The sequence below is a fragment of the Gorilla gorilla genome, chromosome 1 (assembly GCF_029281585.2).
Source record: "Gorilla gorilla gorilla isolate KB3781 chromosome 1, NHGRI_mGorGor1-v2.1_pri, whole genome shotgun sequence".
Classification (NCBI taxonomy): domain Eukaryota; kingdom Metazoa; phylum Chordata; class Mammalia; order Primates; family Hominidae; genus Gorilla; species Gorilla gorilla.
Window position 1 is genome coordinate 89,842,654 of NC_073224.2, and position 25,315 is coordinate 89,867,968.

The following is a 25,315-nucleotide window of genomic DNA, read 5'->3' on the forward strand; positions in this document are numbered from 1 at the left end:
TGGCCCCATATGGCTAAATTTCCCTCCCTTTGATTCCAAGAATCCTTTCACAGATAATATTATTTTGTTTCTCACATATAACTTTCCAGTCTTATCCTTGACTGCTTGACCCAAGTTGTAGCCACTACTTCATACAGCTCATCTAAACCTAAGAGCTCATATCTATCTCAGGCTACGTTGCATTATTGTGTTGTTACTGAGGCTTAGGCCAAAGCCTTCTGCTATCGATTGTCCTCGGCATGAATGCTCTCTAGGCCACTCCAGCCAGGCACATGGCCTTCCCATTCCCTCACTGAAGAGATGTTGACCTGTTTAATTTGAATGTATTTCAGAAAGATTAGTGAGGAGGGACATTCAGGAAACATGTTGTTTGTTTCCTCTCTGAGGAAATTATGATCTAAACAAAGTCATTTTGTTAACCATTATTATACAACCCATTATTTAATAAAAATATCATATTCTCAAGCTCCCAGGAATGTCCATTTAATTGAAGGAATATTTGATAATCAAAATCTAAGAAAAACAATGTGTGCTTGAGGTTCATTGTAAAGGGATTTGGGATAGATGGCTTTTAACCACAATGAATTGCTTTAGTCTTTTTGGCTTTTAAAGGAAAGCATGGCTCTCCCCAGTCTGTCCAGGCCTCCAGGGGGAAGTTGGGTCCTGTAGCCAAGTCTCTAAAGTATGATGCTGAGACAAGTCACCTGAGGGCCACAGTAATTTTTATCTAAGCCACTCGCAATTTGTTTCCTTTCTCTTAATCTTTTGGATGGGCAAATGAAATGGAATTCACATTCAGCTTCTGGCAGAGCTGTGAAAGAGGTGGAGTTAACAAACATACCCAGATATACATGTCAGCCTTGCCATTTATCCAAGCTCAGAGCCACTTGAGCCCTTGGCTATGTTGGCTGCCTAGCATGGGCAGCTTGAGTGTGATCAAACCAAACTCATTCTCTGTTCACGGGGACAGTGTCTTCTCTATGGAGACCACGTCTCTAGTTTTCTCTAGCCATGGATTGTTGTCCTGGTATAAGCAAAAAGTTTGGATCTCAGAACTGGTGCTGAGTACAGGAAAGCTGTTCTAGGGACAATCAGCAGGGAAAGCAGGTGAATACATTACATAAGGGGCCTGGAACCACCTAACTATAAACTACATCTAGACCCCTAGACATAGAGACTGTTTCCTCAGGACTTAGACTTTTATAGAGAGGATTAACTTGACAAAAATAAAAATAAGTATTCACAGAACCCACCACTTCATAGCCCAGCAGACAAGGTTCTCCTTCCCCCCAGCCAGGATTCTTTCAGCTCTGGTCCCATCCTTATTCTGACGCTACAGTCAATAGCGTAAATCCTTTCCCCAGTATAGGACTCTGAAATCCCCACATTGTTTTGTGCCGGTTATTACATGTACCCAATGTAACGTAGATAACCTTCTTCCCTCTTCTCCATTCCCCGGGACTGAGGGTCTGCACTCCTGACTCTCAGAGTTCCTCTTGAGTGTTGGGGCTCTGTCTCCTGTTAAGAGAAGCTTTCTTCCCTAGGTCCCTCCTCCTCTCCCCCTTTCACCGGGAGATGCCAATCAAAGTGCACCCTGCCCTGGAGGTGGGCTGCCTCGAGTGTGGATTTCTTTGTGCATCCTTCCAGAGTGGGTGTTTGTTGGCCTGGTGCTCCTGGGCGTCTTCCTCTTCTTCGTCCTGGTGGGGATCTGCTGGTGCCAGTGCTGCCCTCACAGCTGCTGCTGCTATGTCCGCTGTCCATGCTGCCCAGATTCCTGCTGCTGCCCTCAAGCCTGTGAGTACAGTGACCGCTGGGGAGACAGAGCGATCGAGAGAAATGTCTACCTCTCTACCTGACAGCTGTGTGCGCTGGGTTCCTCCTCCACCTCCTGTCCTGCCACCCCCAAGATTGGTCATTCCAGACTCTTCTCCGCTGGGTGCCCCTGGCCTCAGGGATGACCATTCTCATTTGTCTTTTCACCTACATACACCTCTCCACACTTCTTATCCATATCTATCACTCCATGCATTTGGAATTCTCATGGACACTATTGATAAAATGGAAGGGCAGGTTTGGCGTGGTGAGGTTGTGGTGTAAGACTGTTCCCTCTCCCTGGGGCATTCAAACTAGAGGAAACCTTCTCTGGTCATTCCCTTCCCATGCAGAGAACTTCCTTTTTATATAAGAAGAGTGTGCAAACTGTGGCCTTTGGGCACCCCCCCAGCCACAGATTTGTTTTATTTACTCCCATGATGACATGGGCCACAATAGGGCCTAGTTCTTATTTGAGGATTCACAATTTTTACCTTACTGGCCAAGCCCATATAGACATTAAGTTTGGTACCCCTCCCATAAACCAAACACATCTTGAAAGAGAGAGGCACACCAGTTATCTTTAGTGTCTTCAGGAATAAAGCAGTTTCTAGGAAGACTCAGGTTATTTGCTCTGCTTTTGAAATCACAGAGCAAGGACCATGTGCAAGCCCATTACTTGCTTTCCTTCTCAAGAGAAGGTTCAGGATCCTCCTTGAAGCAGCCCTGGGCAGTCCCTGTGCTAGGCTGCCTCCAGAGGGGCCGAGGCAGCCTCCAGACAGTGTGGGTAAGAGTGGGCTGCTGCTGTCACTGGGGATGCTGCTGTGACAGCTCCCAGAACCACTTAATTATTTGGTTGTCAGGTACTAAACATTGTAATTCCTTTTGTCGTTGCCGTTTGGTGGAGCTGGAGAGTCCAAGGGAGTGGGGGAGAGTGATTCTGATGAATCAGTTCAGTTTTAGAAGAACAAACGCTCACACATGCACATACACACATCCAGGAGCTCCCTGAAGTGCATCCTCAGGGATTTTTGGTGTGAGGGTTGTGGAGGGTGGGACAACATAATCTCTCTTGCTCTTGATCTCCCTCCACAGTGTATGAAGCAGGGAAAGCAGCAAAGGCCGGGTACCCTCCCTCTGTCTCCGGTGTCCCCGGCCCTTACTCCATCCCCTCTGTCCCTTTGGGAGGAGCCCCCTCATCTGGCATGCTGATGGACAAGCCGCATCCACCTCCCTTGGCACCAAGTGACTCCACTGGAGGAAGCCATAGTGGTAAATGTAGTTCCAGACTGCCCTGCCCATGCTTGTCTCGGGCCCCCACAGTGGTTCCTTGTTGTTAAGAACAGTCAGTTCAGTGATGTGTCTTTGGAAAATAGTTTTCTCTGTTCCAGAAATGGGATCCTTCCAGCTATGTCAGATATATTTTGGGGTACATTCATGCTTTCCAAAGGCTGCAGGACATTGCTGACCCCTGCCTCCTCCCTAGACTCCTCAATTACTAGAACTGTAAGAAAAGAGACAAGATATCCCTTGAATGTTGATTATTCAGTTAGCAAATAGTTGTTTCATCCCTACCTACAGGAGTCCACTACTACTGTGAAGGCCTGCAAGAAGTGTAGGACATGGTTTCTCTGACAAGCAGCATGGCCTGGTCAGGGAGAGAACGGACCTTTATTAGGATAATCAGATGCTAAAGAGTATGCTAAAGACAGTCAGTTCAAAGAAGAAAGAACGGGACTGGTCACAAAATCTTCAGGGAGGAGGTGAAATTTGAGCTGAGCCTAGAGGAATGAATAGGATTTAGGAAAGCACATTCAGGGGATGCTGAGCACCCCAAGTGGGAAGGTCAGCGTGATGAAATCCCAGAGCTGGGAGAACACAGTGTGAGTATGTGACAGTGTCCAATTTGTCAGATTGACTGGAAGAAGGTAGAAGGATATGACGGAGCCAGATTGGGGAGGGCCTTGAAACCCCTCCAGAAGATCCGGGGCTTGGTGTGAGAGCCACTGTGGGCAGGCTCCTGAGGGCAGAGGTGGCACCATGACAAAGGGAGTGGCAAGTGGCAGACAGTAGAGCCAGAGACCATGAGCTAAGGTGTGGTTGAAGTGGTTGAGATATGTGAGCATCTAGATAATGATGGAGGCAATGGGAGTGAAATGTGTGGGTAAAGCTGAGAGACACTGTGAAAGAAATAATGAGATATTGCGGAATGAAGGAAAAGGAGGCTTCAGGATGACCCCAAGTTGTCTAGATCATAGATCATAGACAGAATTGAAATAAGTGGTAAGGAGAGCTGATTTAGCTGAAGGTTAGCCCCATTTGAGGCACTATTAATTTGTGGTTATAGGCAGGGGTAGGTAGGAGGTGTAGGTGGAGGGGCAGGGTAGGGTGGAGAGGTGGAGGGGCATTAAAATATAGCTCTTCTTGAGGCATTTGAACAGGATTACAGGGCAGTGAAGGTTAGGATTGTATGTGCAATAGATTTAGAAGGTGATTTTTTAAATCCCTAGATGTACATGAGCCGCTGGAGTTGGTAAAACAGACATTTCTTCCCTGGAGGTATCTGGACTGCCTCCATTGTGAAGTGGGGAAGGGTATCTAGCCCACCTAATGAGCTGCCAGTGCCTGATTGTAGAATGAGTGGCTATCCTCAGTGAGTAATTAGGATTTGTATTTTTCTCTCCCAGGAGCTATCAGTAGAATTCTGACATCTGATACAGAATGAGTCACAGACTGAGAAGTAAAAGTTAATGATCAGTGACACACAGACAATTAGAGAAATGAAGACGATATAGTCCATTCCCATGAAAGATGAAGTGGGCAAAAGAGACATTAGTGGAACTTATCTCATACTCTTTGTCTTTTTTCTAATCTTTCTTCCCACCAGAATCCTTTCCCCCTTATTTTTTATTTAATGGATTATCTAATAAAACTGTTCTTATTCATAGAATAGCAAATACTTACTCTCTCTCATTTTCTGTCTTTTTCCAGTTTCTCTTTGTTGCAGTTCAACCATTTTGGTCTCATTCTGCCATACTAACCAATTGTAATTAGAAGTGGCATTAAAATAGAAATGTCAAGGTAAGGTAGTTCCAGGGTTGGTTAATAGAACAGTTCAGGTGGCAGCCCTGAAGGACCTAGTTCCTCTGTCTTTTCTTCTGTTATCCTGAGCACATCCCCTGTCCTCCTCAGCTGGCTTACCTCATGATCTCTTGATGACTACATAGTTCCAGGTAATTAAGCAAATTCAGAGATTGAAAGTGGTATTCTCTTCCTTGTATCACTTTTCTCAAGAGTGAGAAAAACTTTTCCAGCAGACTTTCCCTTTTAGTTTTATCAGCAAGAATTGGGCTCATGCCCATTCATAAACAAAATTGGCTTGAACTACTCAAGATGCACCTCTTAGGCCTAAACAACTATTTACTTTGGAAGTCAACAAAATCATGGTTCTGTTAGCAAGGAAAAAGAGGAAGGGTGGCAATCAGTGTCACCACAGCTAGTCTGGCCCATGCTGTCATGGTCTGGCTGGTGGAGCCAGGACAGACTTCTTCATGATCCTCACCAGGCATGCTTCTGTACTCATGGTCCCATGGGGAGTGTTAGTGATGGTGTTTGGCTAGTCCTCCTTTAGCAAAGGTGGCTTATGCCAGTGTTCCATGTAGATTATTCTTTAAAGAACATTAAAAATGTTAAGAAATGTTAATTTACAAAAATGTCAATTTAGCCTATTTTATATTTATATACTACTTCAATTTTAGGGTAATTATTTCACAACAGTAATTTTTCAGATTACATTTGTACACAATAGTCTTTTGAACACTGTGTGGTTGAAAAGGGCATCTTTGATGAACTATGTATAGTATAGCCAGTTGGTTCCTGAATGGAAGAGGTAAGAGGCACTCTAGTTCCTTCTCCCATTCTTCATGGCAGCTACTTGAGACCTTGTTACCATGCAGGAAGACTGCCTGCTCCTGTGCTGCTCTGGATCCATCCCTTTAAGCTTTGTCAAGGCTCTCTCTGTGTTGAACACCCACACTCCGCCCTGTTCCCACCTCACATCTCCATTCTTTTCATCTTTAGTGACTCCTTCCTGTCAGCATTCAAAATATGCTAAAGTCTCTCCCATTAAAATACAACAATTCACAAAAATCCTGTGGTCCTCAGATGTTGCTTTCCTGTCCCTTTACTCTTCTTCACAGCCAAACTCCTTGAAAGAGTTTTGAATATTAAATGTTTCCTTTCCCTCTGCTCTCACCAACTCCCCAGCTCCCTTCCATCTTGCTATTGCTTTCACCATTCCAGAAACCAGCTCTTGCTAAGATTGTCTGATTGCTAAATTTAATGGATCCTTTTCAATCATTACCTCCTTTGACTTCTCAAAAGCATTTGCCACTCTGAGGCGCTCATCTTTCTTTGCCTTTCTCAGCACTGTACTTTGTAATTTTTCTTACCTATCTCTGTGTATGCTGGGTGTTCTTCCACTGTACATCCTCCAGATGTTCCTGTTTTGTTTGAGGTCCTCTCCCTGGGAAACCTTATTCACTCCTGTGGCTTCACTCATCATCTATATGCTGATGACTTCTGATCATTATCTCCAGCCTCTCTTTTCCTCCTCAATACCGTATATCCAACTGTCTTCTGGACATCTCCACCTGGGTGTTTTGCAGGCATTTCAACCTCAGCCCCTAGGAAATTGAATTAATCTGCTGCTTCTTCACTTCGAACCAGCTTCTACATATCTTATCTCAGTGGATGGCATTGTTGTCCACCTTTTAGCCCAAACCAGAAGCAGAGACTTCATCCTTATCCCTTCCTTCTCCCCCACTTCCCTCATCCAATTGGTCACCAAGTCCTTTAGATTGTAACTCAAAATAACCTTGAGTTGGTTTCCTTTTCTCCATCTCTACTGAAACTGTCCTAGTCCTTGCTGCCATTACCTCCCACCTTGCTTAACACAATCATCTCCCACCTGGTCCTTCCACATCTACTCTGCTTTGCTCTAATCCATTTTGTTTCCACATCTACCTGTCCTCCACCCATTCTTCATGCAAAAGAATTGAGTAGGCAAGTAGGGTTTTGAAATGTCATTTTCAAAATTAATAAGGATGTGTATCTATATATATGCCTACTGTATGTATACAGAGAATATGCAAATTTTAAGAATCACTTCTCCCACAGCTGAGCTGCTGTCACCTTGGGGGTGGAATCTGGCAGCTGTTCCATCATCCATAAACAGCTTTACTTAGCTTATTAAGATAGGACAGGAAGAACAAGGCTATATCCATGAGTATCTGCCTCGGAGACTTCTTTTGCAAGTTTTACAAGTTGGATTTGGCTGTAATGAGGAAATTAGCTGAAAACTACCTAAACCTTAATTGGGTCAAAAGTATCAGCAAAAATCCTTTAACAATAAGAATTTTTAAAATTATAGTTTGGCATCAAAGTGAATATCCCAATATCCCCTCTCCCGTAAAATTGAAGTTGGCAAGGCTAATAAATTAGAGGAGGTGAAGTATGAAGAGCCACAGCAACCAAATGACTTGGGCCAGACTGAACTTGAAAACAGATAAATCATCCATCAATCTTAAACTGAAACATCACTGGGGAAAAAGGTCATTTTCCAAATATGCTGAACTTTGGCCAATAGTCTAGGACATTTCTTATTAAAACATCACCATACGTCCCAGAGAGTTCTGTGATCTTCAGACAAATTACAGATAAAAATCAATCTGACACCATGCTATTTGCTTTCAAATCAAGAAAAATTTAATGAATGCTAACAAATTTTACCTGCCGTCAAGGAATGTACAGTCTACCAGGTGGTTGCTGGGGCTTGTAAGTGGAAATAAAATGAGTAAGTAATACAAGGCAGTATAAGATTGATCCATAATGCCAGCTCAGAAAGGAAAATCTCATCCTTGGAGAGGAGGGACCAGGAAAGGTTTTCTGGTGTTTCATATGCTCCTCAGAATGTATGTGACATAGAGCCAGATTCTACCAGGATCAGAGAATAGTTTAGTATATTTGAACTTGTAGCTTATCATTTTTAAAAAGTCCAATAGCTTTTAGAAGGAGAATTGCCCAGGTTTTTAGCTACTGAAACCAAATGGATGATACTCCTAAAGTCAAAAGATCAATACTTTGCCTCTGTCTTTTTTGACAAATTAGAGGAATTTAGATTTCTGAAGTCATGGGCTGCTGTGACTAAGAAGTCAAGGCTGAAAGTATCTGGTACAGTGGAGTCTCTTTATAATGCCAGCACTGAAGGCAAAACTATCATCTTCATTTGAGGCTATAAATGGTTACTGTAACTTTTCAGGGACATGATAACCTATGCATACACAATCAAATCTGTATCATAATGAGGAGTGTAATTTGTTATAATGACATAGAAAACTATGCTGTAGTCCAAGTGGCAATTAACTGAGGATCCTCCAGCTGCTTCTCAGGGTGGCAGCCATCTCTCACCGACCATGTCTGTCTGCCAGGGCACAGCTGGTACATTGTTCCATATAGCAACAACTTTATGGGCCCCTCCCCCATGACCTCTAGCACAGTATCACTGAATGTTTACCATAACAGTGCTTCCGAAATTAGAACACCTAGATAAAACCACAGCTCCAGGTAGGGTAGGCCCTTTTCATAATGCATACAGACATGCTAGTTTTCCTTTAAAAATTAATAATAATAATAATCATGATACCCAAACTTTTCTACGATCCAAGCCTTTCCCTTCCTGGTCAAAATTCTCCAATAAACCGCCCATATGGCCTCATCTGCTATATGTTGTAGTCTCTTATAATATGGTTTCTATTCCCAGTTTCTCCTCATTCATTCACTCATTCCTTCATTCATTACAAACACACATATTTCAAATGTCTACAATGTGCCAGGCTCTATGCTAGGTGCTGGGGATACAGAAGTGAACCTAGTCCTTGCTCTCAGGAAGTTTGCAGTCTAGAGGGGAAAACTCTACTGAAAATGCACTTCTCAAAGAAACCATTAACCCTGCCCCAATTCCCAGGCTGACAGCAATGCAACGAACATTTTTTAAGTTCTCCACTATGTGTAAAGCATGGTTTTAGGCACATGGAGATCCAGATCCGTAAGGATTCTTTTCCTTCAAGAATCTTTGAGAAGATTAGACATTTATACAGATAACTTGAAACAAACTAGAATATATTAAGGGCCACAATAAAATTCAAACTGAATGATTTGTAAGTTAGAGAGAGAGACAGAACTTTTCAAGCTATGAGAATCAAAGAAAGCCCTTTGGCTGAGGCAGCATTTGAGCAGCTCCTGATAATGATAGAGAACTCAAAGTGCTCCACTGATTTGGTCTTAGTTGTCCTCTCATCTTTAAGAGATTATTTAAAGGTTGGGAAGTATTCATTGCATTTTATAGACATGAAAACTGAGTCCTACATAGGTCACCATTTCTTTGAGGTCCCTCAATAAATAGCACTGCATGCCTACACAATGCCCAGTTCCCCACTTCCCAGGCTGGAGTCTCATCCATCAGACATAACTGCCTCCAGAACAGACATAGCAGTTCTGTGGGATAATTGCATTTTAATTGAACTGTCTGTACGACTCAGTAAGTGCCTTTGTAGAGATGGAAGAATGTTTAGCTTGATAAATAAAATTATTTCTGCTAATCATTGCTTCCACACAAGGATTATGGATCTAACCTCTGGGAGAAAGTGCCACTAAAAAGTGTGTGCTGAGATTCATTAATTTTTTTTCTAAGTAATTCCACAATTTGAGATGAATGTGGACTGCCCAGTATATTCTCATATAGAAAATCAGTGCACCTGCAAATGGGTGTGTGGGTGACTTCTGTTTTTAGTGCTTGGACTACAATTAGAGTGCTATGGAATTTTATATTTTAATCTTCCATGTAAATAGCTTGCGTGGGAGGGTTTTGTCCGCAGCCAGGGTAACATGGCCAGACGCTATACAGCAGGGTTTTCTCTGAATTTACATGCAGTCATATGGTTTCTTTATGGTGTTTGTCCCACTTTGGGAACAGGGAATGTTGGAGTTAGGTCACTAGCTTACATCCCATTGAAAAGTCCTTAATAGCTGGAATATAGGACCATGCTGTGCAGACCATACAACCCATGGCATAGCTAAAGCAGTTCTTACTCTGGGCTTTCCTTCCTTGTTTTTCTCACCTGTCTCTTCTCACTACCTCTCTTCCTAGACTCTAGAGAGGCAAGATGCCCAAATATGGCTAAGCTTCCATCAGACTACATGGTTCCAGCCCTGGCACTGCTAAATTTTTCCTGGGCAAGTTATGAAACCCCTCTGACCCAAAATTTTCTCAAACATAAAATGTGGCTGATAACAGTACTGTTTTAGGTGGTTCTGAGGAACAAATGTCCATGTAAAGCATTGAGCACAGTACCTAGCACATTTTCAGTGCCCAGTAAGTACTGACTAATTACCATTATTTTTCAGTACCCATCCCATCATTCCCTTCTCTCTTTCGTTTTTTCCTCTTTCTCTTATCTGTAAATTAGGCCCACTGGTATCTATCACTCTTGGGGCTGGTATTGGGCTAGACTGATACTTAAGTGATATGGGGCTTAAACAGCCTTTGTCTCTGACAATATGAGTGATAGAGATGTAGGAGATGTTCTCTCTCCTGCTTTAGTTTTGTTTTTTATTAAGCCCTGAAAATAACAGCTGCTTGTAACCACATCGCAGCAGGTCAAATTAATCATGTTTAAAACACAGTATTCCTTCTCCTAAAAGGAAAATGCTAAAGAAATGAAATGGAACCATAATTAAAAATCCACAGTTTGAATTTTGTTTTGTACTACTATGTATATGGTCTAGAAATTAATATTAGCTCTTATACACAACTCAGTTTAAGGAACTTTTGCACTATCTCCTAGGCAACTCAAAGCTTTCAGGCCAACTTTGTCAAGGTCCTTGATGTTTGAGTATCTGTAAGTTACCTGTGCTCTCACAAAGTGAAGGTGGGATCCTCAGATGCTAGAGTGACGCATGTCCTCAATCTAGAAAGTGGTCTTTTTTTAGTGTGAATACGCTCCTCCAATGGAACGCAAAAGCGCTGAGAAGATGAGCGCTAAGTGGAGCTGTAAGAGGTCAAAAGATAGGAAGCAGAAGTTAACAAATGACTAAAAATAGACTGTAATGGAATTTTGTTGTTGACCTTTAGGCCCTCCATTCCAGTGGCGCCATCTGATAAAGGGGATCACAGATATGGTCCCATATGTATAAATATAGATCGTTATTTCTGGGTGATTTCAAAAAGAGTTGTTATAATTGGAAACCCTATTTTCTACTTGGTAAAATAAATGGAGGCCTCCTTCTCCTGATATTTTCCTTTTTCAGCTCACCTTCTTGTGCTTTTCTCAACAGTTCGCAAAGGTTACCGGATCCAGGCTGACAAAGAGAGAGACTCCATGAAGGTCCTGTACTATGTTGAGAAGGAGCTGGCTCAGTTTGATCCAGCCAGAAGGATGAGAGGCAGATGTGAGCATCTGTTAGTTTTCTGTGATCTGTGCATTATGCAGGAGTTAGTGTGTAAAGGGGATTTGGGGGTCACCAAACTTGGGCAGCCCTGAGCTTGCAGGCTTAGAATTAGCAGGGGTGCTGGTGACACTACTGAAGAAAGTAGCTCTCAGTACACAGAGGGGAAAAAAAGGTCTTCTGGTGTGAAGAGTAGAGCAATTCGGTAGCATCTTGGTTTATGTTGGTTTTCTCCATGGGGCAGTCAGTATTTCTGGGGCTGTGTTATCCATGCCCCATGGATAGAACCAACATTCTTTGAATATATTTTATTCAAACTTTCTTTGAATAAAGAACCAACTTTCTTTGAATATATTTTAAAAGGAGTAGAAGGGAAAGACTATTTTAATAAAGCATTCCAAATAGTCTTTCCCTTCTACTCCCTTTAAAATATATTCAAAGTAATGTCTTAAGATGTGGAAGCTTAAGTATCAGTTTCTTCCAACGTGAAGGGCGCTAGCCTTGGACAATACAACCACCAACTCGCTGCATGGAGGCCTCCTGAAAGTGAAAGAACAAGTCTGGCACATGAATCTGGAAAAAAGAGGTTGTTGCTCCTCGAAGATGCCAAACAACAGAAATTAAGGGGCAAGCAAAGAGGCTGATCCTCTTGTCAAAAGAACTTTTTGAATACTAAGTCTGAGGTGGCCGGGCCCCAACCCTTAACTCACCCCCAGCCCTTGGATACTTTGCAGCTGACACAGCTGATTCTTGGGGTGGATTCCAACTTATGTATCATGGGAGGTAACACAGGGCAGGTCCCACATGGACAAGCTCATTATCAGAGGGTGCTGGCGGGTGTGGAAGTGAGGTCATTATGCTGTTTCTTTACCCTCCTCTTCTTGGAACTAACGAGAGACTTGACGGAATTGTTGGGGAAACAGTCCCAGACTAGAGGAGCTTTATTCAGATTAAGGACAACATATTCCACCCAGTTTGCAATTCTAAATTCATCCTGTCTGCGTTGTATCCATTGCTGTATCCTCCCACCACACCGACTATAAAAAGACCATTTCCAGATTGGAATGTCAGGAATGCAGATGTCACTGCACTTGACAAGCTAGTTGTAACAATGTTGTCATGGATCCCTGTAAGGGGCCAGAGACAGAGTGAGTCAGGGACCACAGAGGAGTCTGTGCAGGAAATTTGCGAATCTCACAGCTCAGAGAAAAAGTTAACAGCTAAGGTTAAAACTAAAGGAAGAATTCTGGTTTAGGTGATGTCTCCTGTCTCTCTACTTGATTAAAATGGTCTCTAGGGGCTTAATGGTCATAAGGTAATGGACTCTTAGAGTCAAAGGGGGTCTTAGAGATGGCCTAGGTTAACCTTTGTAGTGTACAGGTGAGGAAACAGAAGCCTAGGGATGCGGTGAAACAATTAGGACCAGATTCCAGCTCTTCTGATTCCCAGTCCTGTGCTCTTTCCAGAAGAAACTCTTGGGCAAACTGTGGATGGCTCCATGGCTGTAATATGGATGGCTCCATGGCTCCATTCTGTTCAGAGACCACAGCCTTCTAGCTAGTAGGACTTTAGAATGCCAGAGCTGGAAGGGACTCTGAGGTTGTTGAATCTGTCCCCTTCACTAAGGTAGAAAGGGAAAGTAACAAGCACCAGTACTCAGTGCCAGTGCCAGAACTGGAACCCTGATCTCCTGGAACCTGCAAGTTAATATTATAACAACTGCATAGAGATAAAGTAGGAATACTGTTTACTTTGGGAAGTCCTATTCCTGAAGAACATAGTAAACCATGGGCTGGATCATGGAACTGGGCAATCTTGAAATCTCATTATAAAATGGATCTCATGGTTTCAGGTTGGGGCAGGAGAGTAACAGATTCTGTAAGAATTGAGTTTGAGGTCCAGGCTCATGAATTTGCTAGCCAGTATGGTCCTCATTTGCTTTGCCCTTCTAAATGGTGGGTGTTGTTTAGGGGATGTTTTTAGTCTGGGAAGTTCTAGTATAGGGCTCAGCAAACTGTATCTCCTGGGCCAAATATATTTCACTTCCTTTTTTTTTGAGACAAGGTCTTGCTCTGTCACCCAGGCTGGAGTGCAGTGGCGCAAACACAGCTCACTGCAGCCTCGACTTCCTGGGCTCAAGGGATCCTTCCACCTCAGCCTCCCCAGTAGCTGGGACCACAGGCATGTGCCACCATGCACAACTAATTTTTTAATTTTTTATAAAGATGAAGATCTTGCCATGTTTCCCAGGCTGGTCTCAAACTCCTGGGCTCAAGCAATCCTCCCTCACTGGTCTCACAAAGTGCTGGGATTATGGGCATGAGCCACCATGCCCAGCCCCACTTCCTATTTTTATAAATAAAGGTTTATTGGAATATAGCCATGCCAATTCACTTATGTTGCATCTATGACTGCTTTCATGCTACAGTGGCAGAATTGAATATTTGTGCCAGTATGGCTTGCAAAACCTAAAATATTTACTCTCTGGCCCTTTACAAAACGAAGTTTGCTTAGCCCTATCCTAGAGTTACATTGTGGATGTCTGTGAGATGGGGGCAGGTCGATGTTTGTGTTCAACTTGGCAGAAATTTTAGCACAATATACAACTTAGACAATGCATCACTGTGAATAGTGAAACATAGATCGTCCTCATTATCTAGATAAATAGAAAAAGTCAAGTATTCCCTGAAGTTTAAGGAAAGTTCTGAGCCAACAATGCTATTTTTCAGTAGGGTCATTTGGTGCATTTTAAAGGCCTCTTCTGTGTGATCCCTGGGATACTGGAATTCATGGGGATCATGAGAAAGGGAAAGTTCTAGATTTTATTAATCAATAGTATCTGAGTTATTTTCCTTAAAATAGGCATAGTCCCTTCTTCTTAGATGGAAGAAAAGGTTAAAAATTAAATTATAATTAAAAATCAACTGATTGCATGATAAAATTGAATGGCATTCGTGGTAAACGCTCTGCCCCTGGTGAAACAGAACTAGGAGGCTGTGTTGGGAGACCCTCCCTCATCTTTGTGCAAAAATTCCCTGTTCCTCCAAGGACTCTTGGGGATAGCGAGGGGGGAAAGTAGAGGGAATCTGAGACACATATTTCCACATCTTATCTTGGCCCACCTCTCACTCAACAGCTAGGCCTGAAATTTGGTAAATGTTGTTTTTGATAATATTTTGAAGTTCTAATTAAAGAACTTTAGAAAACCAATGGATTCAGTTACATTGCAAATAGATTCAGTAGATTTATTTTTTAAGTACAATGAAATTCAATACATTTCAAAGTTTTATAAATAAATAGTTGAGTTTTTGTTTATTTTTTCCTTTCCAGACTGTGATTCTGGTCCTTGTTCACAAGTGCTTTTGCAAAAAGCTACTTAGGCCACTTTAGGAAATTAGAAAGCTGTGACTAGATACCCCCATTTGTATTTTTGGGCTGGGGCCAGAGTATAAGTAGAGGCCCACAGGTATAAGTACAGCACACCCTCCTCTTCTTTCCATACTTCCAAAATGCTGGCCTAGCCACTCATAGACACATACCCCTGGAAAACTTTTTTGGGAGAGGGGAAGAGGTCTGCCCAAGTGCTGGAAGTAGGCTTGGTGCTACTTGAGCAGGATCTTCCAGGTTCCTAAATGAGCATGGGCTAAGGCAGGGGGTATATGGATACTAGGTACAGGTTTCCCCTTGACTATTCAACTATTCTGTGGACTTCCTGCTCTGTGGGGAGGGGCACAGCCAAAGGAGGCCAGAATGCAGTGCCTCTACAGCATATGGCAGTACTGGCTCTGAAGGTCCATCTTAGGACTGGGCCAGCAGTAAGGAAGATGCTGTGATCTATGGCTTCTGTCTCTCTTTTTCTGTTTTTGGCTTAATATGTCTAGGATCAACACAGCTCATCACAGAATTATAAAGGAAGAAGAAAACATTTGAACAAGGATGATGATGTACTAGGAGGAGGCCAGCAACAGAGATCCTGAGTTCTGGAAAGCCTGCCTTAGGTGCAACAATAACAAACTTGTTCTCCTATTCCAAGAACAGAGCATGTAGGAACCTCCCTCTCTATAAGCAAGTAGGCTTCAAACTGGAGCCAATTCCTGCTGAGCTAAGAATACAAACACCACTAGTTCAGGTTTACAACCCACCCTGGACAGGAATGAGGCAGGAGTTTCCTGGAGCCTAGGGTCTCAGCCCTTAACAGGATTCTCTTCCTGTCTAAAACAGAGTAACACATAAAAAGCTCTATCATGCCTGATTTTGTCCCTGCAGATAACAACACCATCTCAGAACTCAGCTCCCTACATGAGGAGGACAGCAATTTCCGCCAGTCTTTCCATCAGATGAGAAGCAAGCAGTTCCCTGTGTCTGGGGACTTGGAGAGCAATCCTGACTATTGGTCAGGTGTCATGGGAGGCAGCAGTGGGGCAAGCCGCGGGCCCTCAGCCATGGAGTATAACAAAGAGGATCGAGAGAGCTTCAGGCACAGGTGATGGCTGTGAGGGGCAGGTCTGGTCGGTGTGAGGGGGCAGGAGCTGGAAGGCAGGGTAGATCGGAGGCAAGGAAGATGCCATCCAGTAGCATCTCTGTCTCCCATTCCAGGTTATCCTGACACATCTCTCTTTCTACAGGATATTGAACATCTCACATTTGTCAAGACAGGGAACACTTGTGACAACATGTGTAGAAGTAATTATTCAAGACCTTTGAAATGGGTCCCCTAGACCCTTTAATGAACATTAATATATCTCTGCCCTTCTCATATATTTTATCCTATAACCTCTAAAAAATCCCACCCATCATCTCCATCTTTTTTTTGTTTTTTTCGGTAGAGACAGGGTTTTGCCACGTTGACCAGACTGGTCTTGAACTCCTGAGCTCAAGCGATCCACCCACCTTGGCCTTCCAAAGTGCTGGGATTACAGGCATGAGCCATCATGCCTGGCCATCTCCCTCATTTTTGATCATTTAGTATATGAAAGGTAAAATGCCAAGCACTTCTCTTACATTTAATTCTCATAACTCTAAAGGGCAGCTACTGTTAATGCCCGTATTTTAAGCTGGGAAAATGGAAACTTCTAGGTGCTAAGGCACTTACCCAGGTGATGTGGACTCCCACAACAATTGTGGGAGGCTAAGATTTGCTATTCCCCCTAAATAGCACCTTCACCACTCATCTGTCCTTTACCTTAAAAGACAGTCGACATTGCCTTTCCCTTACAAATTGCAAGTGTCCTTCTCCCCTCCTGCCCCAGTAGGTAACTTGGCCCTTGGCTCTGAGGGAAGAAAAGGCCTCTCTGTGTGTCACCACACATTACAGGGACTCCTGGGACCATAACTGTGTGTACTGACACCTGCGCTGGCTTTGAGGGTGGAGACGTGTGGCTGTCAACCAGAGGTCACAACATAATGACCAGAAGGCAGCCCCACGGTAGGTCAGTATTCCATAGGATACAGAATATGTTCTATCCACACAACCCCATTTTGATGCGTGGCACACGAGTGGAATAGACTCGGTTGCCCCTACTTGACGTTCTGGGGTGTGAGAGGAGCCTGGAATGCTTCATCCAGCCTGGAGCGGAGCTGAGGCTCAGGCCGAGGTCTCCTGAGCGTGGCCCCAGGACACAATGGGTGCTCTTGGGAGCCCTACCTCGAGCTCCAGGGAGGGACCGGCCGTCTGACCCCCTCCTTCTCTGCCCGCAGCCAGCCGCGCTCCAAGTCCGAGATGCTGTCGCGGAAGAACTTCGCCACGGGGGTGCCGGCCGTTTCCATGGACGAGCTGGCGGCCTTCGCTGACTCCTACGGCCAGCGGCCCCGTCGGGCCGACGGCAACAGTCACGAGGCGCGGGGCGGGAGCCGCTTCGAGCGCTCGGAGTCACGGGCGCACAGCGGCTTCTACCAGGACGACTCCTTGGAGGAGTACTACGGTCAGCGCAGCCGCAGCCGCGAGCCCCTGACCGATGCTGACCGCGGCTGGGCCTTCAGCCCCGCGCGCCGCAGACCTGCCGAGGACGCGCACCTGCCACGGCTGGTGAGCCGCACGCCAGGCACTGCACCCAAATACGACCACTCGTACCTGGGCAGCGCGCGGGAGCGCCAGGCGCGGCCCGAGGGCGCCAGCCGCGGTGGCAGCCTGGAGACGCCATCCAAGCGGAGCGCGCAGCTCGGCCCGCGCAGCGCCTCCTACTACGCTTGGTCGCCGCCCGGCACCTACAAGGCCGGCTCGTCGCAGGACGACCAGGAGGACGCGTCCGACGACGCGCTGCCGCCCTACAGCGAGCTGGAGCTGACCCGCGGCCCGTCCTACCGCGGCCGCGACCTTCCCTACCACAGCAACTCGGAGAAGAAGAGGAAAAAGGAGCCCGCCAAGAAAACCGTGAGACTGCGTCTGCCTCCCCTCCTCCGAGGGGACTGAGCGGGAGCCCCCAGGCAGGGCGGGCAGTGTCGCTGTCTGGGGGCCGGGGAGGTGGCGAGGCGGGAGGGTCCTTCCCGGAGAGGCCGCAGGGGCCTGCCTGGGCGAGTTCGTCCGCGGATGCTAGGCCGGGGGCTTTTTCAGCCTCACTCTGTCCAAGGCCAGATGAAGGAAGGAAGCAAGGGCTGGGAGAGTTGAAAAACAGGCAGAAAGTTGAAGGCGTGTACATGGTTTTACAGGGAGCATTAGGTATTTAACCAACTCAGAAGCCTTTAGCATCAGGGATCCCAGGAGCCATCACCACCACCGGCCTTCAGTGGGCTTCTGAGGTCTGTGTGCAGAATCTTCAATGCATCCTTCTATGTGCATTCCTCCCCAGCCCTGCTTGGGGCGAGGGTTTGTAACTTGCATCCGATTTCCAAGAATCCACATCCCAGAGAAGGCTAAGAGCCACTGCTGTTTGCAAAGGACAACTCATGTCTGTCCTCTTTTGACGTTTTATTGAGTGTAAACTGCATTGTGCCCGTATATGTGAAGGAAATCCTTTGGTCCCTACCCAGTTCATTGTCTCTTTTGTAAGTGGTCTTATATAGACTTCATTATTTTCAAAATGCCAAGAGCTGCCTACTCCATCCCACAGCCCCAAAATGGGAGCCCTGGACCTCAGAGAAATGTTGGGGGACAGTCACAAATGTCTGCTGTGGGGTACCAAGGGCCTCTGACCCCCATGCTTTGGAGATCACTCTCCAAGCACAACTGCTTCTCCCCCTTCGCAATTACCCTGCCTCCCCACCATTCCGTTTTTTATGAATCCAAGCTGGACGTTTTCTTTAGTGTTTAGTATGGGGAGAAGGAATATGAACAGAAAAAGGTTTTGACACAATTATTAACCCTTCCAAAGGAATTCAGTGTATTTTATTTTTCCTTAAATAAAAAAAATGCAATAACCAAAGTAGTATGAGTAGGGAAGAAACTTTCAGGCGATTTCAGGTTTATGGAATACCAACCACACTTGCTGTTGTGGAGCTCTAAACATAGTAGTTATCCTAAAGGGGGTGAAAGTTATTCTGTGACCATGGAACTAAGCCTATCAGATGTACGCTGGCTTTAGCCTCTACTGAGGCTTAGGATCAACCATCACAGGTCTAATGAAAGGTTCTGAGAATCAGGGGTGCCTGGCACTGAACGGGTTGTGGACTCTGCCCAGAGAACCATCTGTTATTCGTTGTTTTCTTTAACTAGCATGTGGCTTAATGTTGGGCTCTTTCTGCTCTTTCCTAGAATGACTTTCCAACCAGGATGTCCCTTGTGGTCTGATGTTGTCAACATTTCTCTGGATAATGAGAAATCAGACATGGACTACGGGGACAAGACACAAATCCAAGAACCAGCAGGCCCAGGACCTTCTCTGGCCATCAGCTTGGAAGATTTGCTGATCTCTGCTTTGGCAAGGGATGGCAGGCAGCCTTTAAGGGAGGCTGATTTCAAACCTCTGTGCCCATCTAACTAGTTTGAGAAGCTTACCAAGAAAGCAAGAATGTGTGAGAACATTCCTACATACAGAGTTTCTCAACTATAGCGTTTATCCTGCCCAGCCTCCTCCCTTAACAGAACCAGGACTCCATTTGCAATTCTGAAAGAGAGTTAGCTCTGGACTGCTAAACTCCAGAAATTGCCTATGCCTGCAATATGCTTTTCTATACCTCCTGTGCTATACTTAGAGACAGAAGAATTTATTACTACTATTAGAAGGCCTTTTTCTGACAGGGGAAGATAGCTTCAAGTCAAAATATACCTTTTATCCCCATCACTTTCCAGTCACTAGTCAATGACTGTTGTTACACTAAAATCAAAAGGCCTTTGGTGAGCTCAGTGACAGTGACCTCTGGGACAATCACAGAAATGACTTCACTGCTGTTCTGAATGACAATTCTTAAGTGGCTAGGACAAAGCAAAAGCGAGTATACCTTTTTGAAAAGCTGTCTAAGTGGTATTTCCTTTTCCATTCTGAGAACGTAAACTGCTTTTTCCTTTTCTGCTGCACATGTCAATATCTGAGTCTTAGACATTAAGGGCTCTTCTCTTCCTCCCCTCTCCTGGACTTCCCACAGGTTGGTGCCACACACAGAGCCCTGCCTCCCTCTGCACTCTGATTAGATTGTCATTGAATGCCTTGTGATAAATGCTTAAAATATACACATGAAAGAGAAGAGGGAGGAAAGAGGAGAAAGCAGTAATGCATATAGAAAAGAATGAGAAGGTATTTAAAAGGGAAATAACATCATCTCATTATATTTTGAACGTGGACCATTTCACCCACAAACTTCACTCAATCTTTTCCGGTTTTGTGCTTCACTTGCCGTTAATTGTTTCTGCCATCCCAGTTCTGCCATTCTAGGACATGGGGGATGTGGAACATACAGCATTTGGCCTGACTAGACTGCCACTATGGCTGCTTTCAAGAGATTAGAGATACTGCTTTCTCAGGAAGGAGTACTTCCTATTCCCACCCTTGCCTAAATGATAGATTTTGCCTAAATCCCAAAGCTAGATCTCTGGATTTTATCGTTTGTGTAGATAGCAAAAATGGCCACGAACTCTTTCCTTCTCATCAAGAGGTGCCATCTTTTTTCCAACCCCTTGAATCTGGCGTTGGCTATGTGATTTGATTTAGCCAGTAGCCCAACAAATGTGACACAAGCAGAGACTTGAAAAGTTCTTGTGCATGGGGCTTGTCCTCTTTTGCTGCTCTTGGGAACCTTGCAACTACCATCAGGTGCACAAGCCTGGACTATCCTGCTGCATGACAAAAGAAAAGGGCCCAGTTACCCCTGTCACCGTATCTGACAGCCCGTCAACTTCCAGCTGATGCAGACATGGGTGAGTCCAGGTGATACCAATAGAAGAACTGCCTAGCTGAACCCAGCCCAAATTTCTGATTCCTACTCGAGGCATGAGAAGTTGATGCATTCTTTACGTTCATTTCTCTTTAAGAACAAACCTGACTCGTTCTTGTCTGAATGTTCATCCCTGAACCTCTTACTCCATCTAAACTTGTGTTTCTCATAGCCTCCACTACTGTTGACAGATTTTTATCAAAGCTTTTCACCCTGCACTCTTGTGGAGTGGAGGATAATGCTTGACTTTGCTATCCCTTAATCCAGCAGTGGTTTCTTCCCTGTCTATGGATCCGTGGACAACCTCTGAAGATCTCTTCTTTACCATCTTTTTGGTCTTCTCCAGAGCCACCCGACTGGAGCTAGACCCTATTCTCAAAGTACCATTCCTCTAGTATCCATTTGTACTTCATGACATTTCCAAAAAAAGTCCTATGTTTGCAATGAAATAAGAAAGTGGCTGGGTGAGGGTCGGAGGGATGAGCTGGTATGTGTCATTGCTTGGAGAATTGACCTACCAAAGGACTTCCGTGTTGCTTTGGCCAGTCCCAGAGAAATCAGGAGAACAGTTGAACCCAGTGCTGGCACTTCCAAGGGCTGGAAGACACAAGCCATAACCCTGGTGCTGAGTTTTAGACTTGCTGGTGTCCCTGGCCTCTGAAAGCCTAGGTCTAGCCTGTCTGTTTGGACCCCAGTTCAGATGGAAAAGATGATAAAAAAACATTTCTTAGTCACCAGCTTTGGATTTCAACTTGCTCAGGCAATTTTGGAGAATATTGGGTAGCTGTGGTAGCTATTATCGCTTTATACTGAGCACTGTGTCAGGCTTTTCACCACCAAAGAGCCTCATAGCACCAGCTGCAGAGACCAAAAATAATGTTTTTTTAAAGCTGCAGACGTATGATTTTGGTGAAGGTTGAGGGTAGCAATGGGAAAGAATTAAAGAATTATTAAAATTGGAAACCTGCAATTCCAAAGACAACAAAACTGCAGATAGACTGAAAAGTACAAAGAAGATAGCAGGCTACTGAATTAACCTTGGGAGGTGGGACCAGGTTGTCCTTTGTAGAACTGGATAAATCATTCAGACTTCCAGGCTTTCAGTAGAGAGAAAAAGCAGTTGTTTCTGGGTATATGGACAGGAGTTAAGGCTGAGTTGACAAGTCAAAACTTGTTGTCCTCAGCACCCCTGACTTTCCTCTGTGTGTCCTTTTGTTTCTTCTTCCTTGAATAGTGTGCCCTGCATAGGAAATAGTTATATTTGTTAGCTTCTTTCCTAGGTCTTATTGGGGTACAAAGTAAATCTTGTGTAAGACATAATCTCTGTCCACTAGGACCCCGTAATTTAATAGGGGAAATAAGACATGCTCAAGAAAGGAGATTTTATACATAGAGTATGAAATAGTGCTATGGATAAATTATAATAAAACCAGAGATTTAGTTTTTTTAAAAACTTAAATGAGAATACTTTGATATTAAAGTGTTGTATGTGTTTGTCCATCATCTTATTTAAACATAGACTCGGTGATCTGAAAAGCCAATACTCAAAAGTCTGAACTGAAAAGAGGTGATTTAGGATCGGGAAAGGGTGAGCAGCAGGGGTCCCAGAGGGATGATGCATAAGCTGCTGTGCTTGCCTGTGAGTCACTACTGAGTCAGGAACACGCTGGAGGAGGGAGTGTGGATGCAGGTGGCAGGGAGGTGTCCCCTGGTAGATGAGCTGCTTCTCTAGGCCATGCATGGATTCATTAGGAAGTTGGAGACAATGGCCATGGACCTGGTGCATGGCAGCTATTCCATCCAAGCACATTCACAGGGGAGCTCAGCGTGGCTGCTCCTGGGGCTTAGTTCTGCGGTTGTGAGTGCTGCTGCCCATATTCACCAACACAGGGCAGGTCTCACGGAGATGCTAGGCCTCACATCCCCCTTCTCATGATCCTCACTGTGCACTTGACATAGGATTAGGCATACTGGAGATGGGAAAAGGCTGCCACCCAAACCCAAGGCACCTGACCACATCTGTAAATATTTCTGAATAGTCCACAAAATTTCACATAGGTAGTCTGATTAGATCTTGCCTTTGAGAGAATCTGAAGTCACAGATACTGTTGTAATTTACCACTGCCCCTCACCCAGTTTTTTTTAATAGGTGAAGAAACCATCACTGCCATTAATGAAGTCACAAACCTATTAGGTCTTTAGACTCCCAACCTCTGGATCTTTTCTGCTGATTAGTGTTTCCCAAAATTGCCTAACCATAAGAATTAACTTGATAGCTGCTGTTAAAAAGGTATTGTTGGACCCTGTTTTGGAGATTGATTGGGTGGGTCTAGAGCCAGAATTCATATTTTTAATATGCATTCCAGGAGACTCCTGTGATCAGATGCATTTGGAAATCGTTGCACTAAGTCATACCTCTGGGTACTCCAAACAGCTAGTCCTGAGGCTTCCTTGGGCCTTAGAATTTTTTCTTCCAATGTCCTGGTGAGGTCCCTCTCAATCCTTTGGGGCTGGCTGTGGTGAGTCACTCAGAAGTCTGGCTGTGACCTGGATGGGCTCACCAGAGTACGCTAGTGGTAGTAGGAAAACAGGCAGAGAGAAAGGAGTGTCAGGAGCACTCCCAGGGAGGCTGTTGTAGATATTTCCATTCCCAGAACAGTGATCTATTGTGACAGTCTCAGAACAGACAACAAGAATTACAGGTAATTTTCTCATTCTCTTGATATATTTTTAGCAAAACTTAAATCATGAGTAGAAGGAAAAGATGCCATTGGGGAAATAGAAAAACTCAATCATTTTATAAAGCATACAAATCATAAGGATGACTGGCCAATAGCACTTCCACTTTAGTCTTACCTAAAGTTGGGTGGACAAGAATAATAAAAGTCCTCATTTTATATCCTTCCAAAATCAGATTTAAATGCTGCCAGCATCTTAATGGAAGTCTGAAATTGATTGATAGGATGTAGAAATCCAAATTCACTAAAATAGGGGGCCAGCTACATAAAGTCCTAGAAGGAAAAAGTGCCTCGCTTTTTTCTGCCATTATCCTACCCCCTAGTCATCTGGGGAATTGATCTATGAAGCTTGAAGAAGGGGCATTTAACATCAGAGTGGTGCAAGGGCAGTGTTGAGATGCTTTAAGCAGCAGCCTGAGCTTTAGCACTATTTGAAGGGGAGAAGGTTAATACTAATAATATTTGTGTCATTTTTATGATATATTACTGTTTACAGAACACTTTCATTTGATCCCAACATCAACTGCTGTGATAGAGGCAGGGCAGATGTTGTGGTCTCATTACACAGAATGTAAAACTGAGGTTGAAAAATACTAAGTGACTTGTCTGTAGTCAAATGGTTTTTAAAATTATAAAGCCAGGCCTTCTGACTGTCTTGTCTAGTGTCCTTTCCAATTCCTTAAATACTCATGGGACTGGAATCTGGGTATTCCAGATTCCAGTTTCTCTTCACAGCCAGACATCTGGTGAGAAGAGCCGTAGACTTGATGCTTGTTCATATGTCATGGATGTGGCGAAGCTATGAAGACAGATACTGTTGCTGCTTCATCCAACTAAGGACCATTCATTCCTCAAATGCTAATCTAAGAGGAAGTTGTGGCTTCACTCAAGGAGAGTTTCGTTTTCTTTTTCTTTCTTTCTTTTTTTTTTTTTTTGTGACAGGATCTTGCTCTGTGGCCCATGGTGAAGTGCAGTGCAGTGGTGCTATCAGCTCACTGCAGTCTCAAACTCCTAGCTCAAGCAATCCTCCTCCCTCAGCCTCCCAAGTAGGTAGGACTACAGATGTATGCCACCACGTCCAGCAAATTTTGTTTGTTTGTAGAGATGGGGTCTTGCTATATTTCCCAGGCTTTTCTCAAACTCCTGGCCTCAAGTGATCCTCCCACCTCGGCTGCCTAAAGTGCTGGTATTACAGACATGAGCCACTGAACCCAGCTGAGAGCCTCACTTTCATTAGCTGTGCTGTGAGGGGTAATATGTGCTTCGGGTTTTCTGGAGAATCCTTCTTGCAGAGAAGTTTCTGAACGAAACGACAGATTCATCTGGATTCAGAACTCCAGGCAGAAGCTGCTTAACAGCAAAAATCTGGCATCTTCACTACATTTTAAGATTTTAGGTAGAACTAAGAGGGATCAGATATAGAGGAATAAGGAATGTGAGAAGGAAAACGATATAGTAGTTTAGCTAAATTTTTCTTAGAGTTTCTTGGTGGGGCTGGCCATGAAGTAACTAGTCTGACTCATTTCTTCTGGGAAGGCTAAAAGAGACACAGATAGCTTCTCTTTTACCTTGGCTTTAGGGAAAAGCCGTTTTATTAACAAAAGTATTAGACACGACTGCATAAGAAATTTGCTTTGTGAGAATAAAGAACAAGGGAGTAGGAGGGTGGGACAGAGAAGGGTGAGAAGTTGGCTTCGTGAGGGCCACCTGTCAGTTGTTTTTGTGCCTTGTTTGTGACATCAAAACTGAAATGTTTGTATTACTGTTGTCCATGACTTTTTTTTTCTGTGTCAGACATACAAATTGAATTTGGTTGTAATGTTTTAAACGTAATAAAGAATTCTTACCTACATTTGTTACCAAGAACTCATAATTAACACAACTATGGTTAATCATGATCTGACATTAAATGGCCTCAGCAAGAGAAAGAATCATAGGATACATGTCCTTCTCTGACT

General features: G+C 44.2%; 1 protein-coding gene and 1 long non-coding RNA gene across 10 annotated transcripts in view; one reads left to right on the forward strand and one right to left on the reverse strand.

The window, feature by feature from the left end:
• ILDR2 (immunoglobulin like domain containing receptor 2) overlaps positions 1 to 25,315 on the forward strand; it is a 75,145-nt gene that overhangs the window by 37,119 nt on the left and 12,711 nt on the right. For 2 of the 9 annotated variants that reach the window (XR_008672488.2, XR_008672496.2), the window contains 7 exons: positions 1,648 to 1,794; positions 2,908 to 3,084; positions 11,206 to 11,319; positions 15,583 to 15,799; positions 17,014 to 17,686; positions 19,004 to 20,602; positions 24,073 to 25,209. Coding sequence is in view for 5 of the 9 variants with exons in the window: in XM_004027836.5 (XP_004027885.2) it covers positions 1,648 to 1,794; positions 2,908 to 3,084; positions 11,206 to 11,319; positions 15,583 to 15,799; positions 17,014 to 17,686; positions 19,004 to 19,039 (1,364 nt within the window). In the remaining 4 variants the exon portion in view is untranslated. Of the gene's footprint in view, positions 1 to 1,647; positions 1,795 to 2,907; positions 3,085 to 11,205; positions 11,320 to 15,582; positions 15,800 to 17,013; positions 17,687 to 19,003; positions 25,210 to 25,315 lie in introns of those variants that run through there. The other 7 variants (XM_004027836.5, XM_055365000.2, XM_055365007.2 and 4 more) reach the window with 5 other exon arrangements.
• On the reverse strand, positions 1,663 to 17,485 carry LOC129527523 (uncharacterized). The gene is made up of 3 exons (XR_008672502.1): positions 16,961 to 17,485; positions 10,779 to 10,919; positions 1,663 to 1,810 (listed from the first exon to the last, which is right to left on the reverse strand). It is a non-coding gene; the product is annotated as an uncharacterized lncRNA (long non-coding RNA).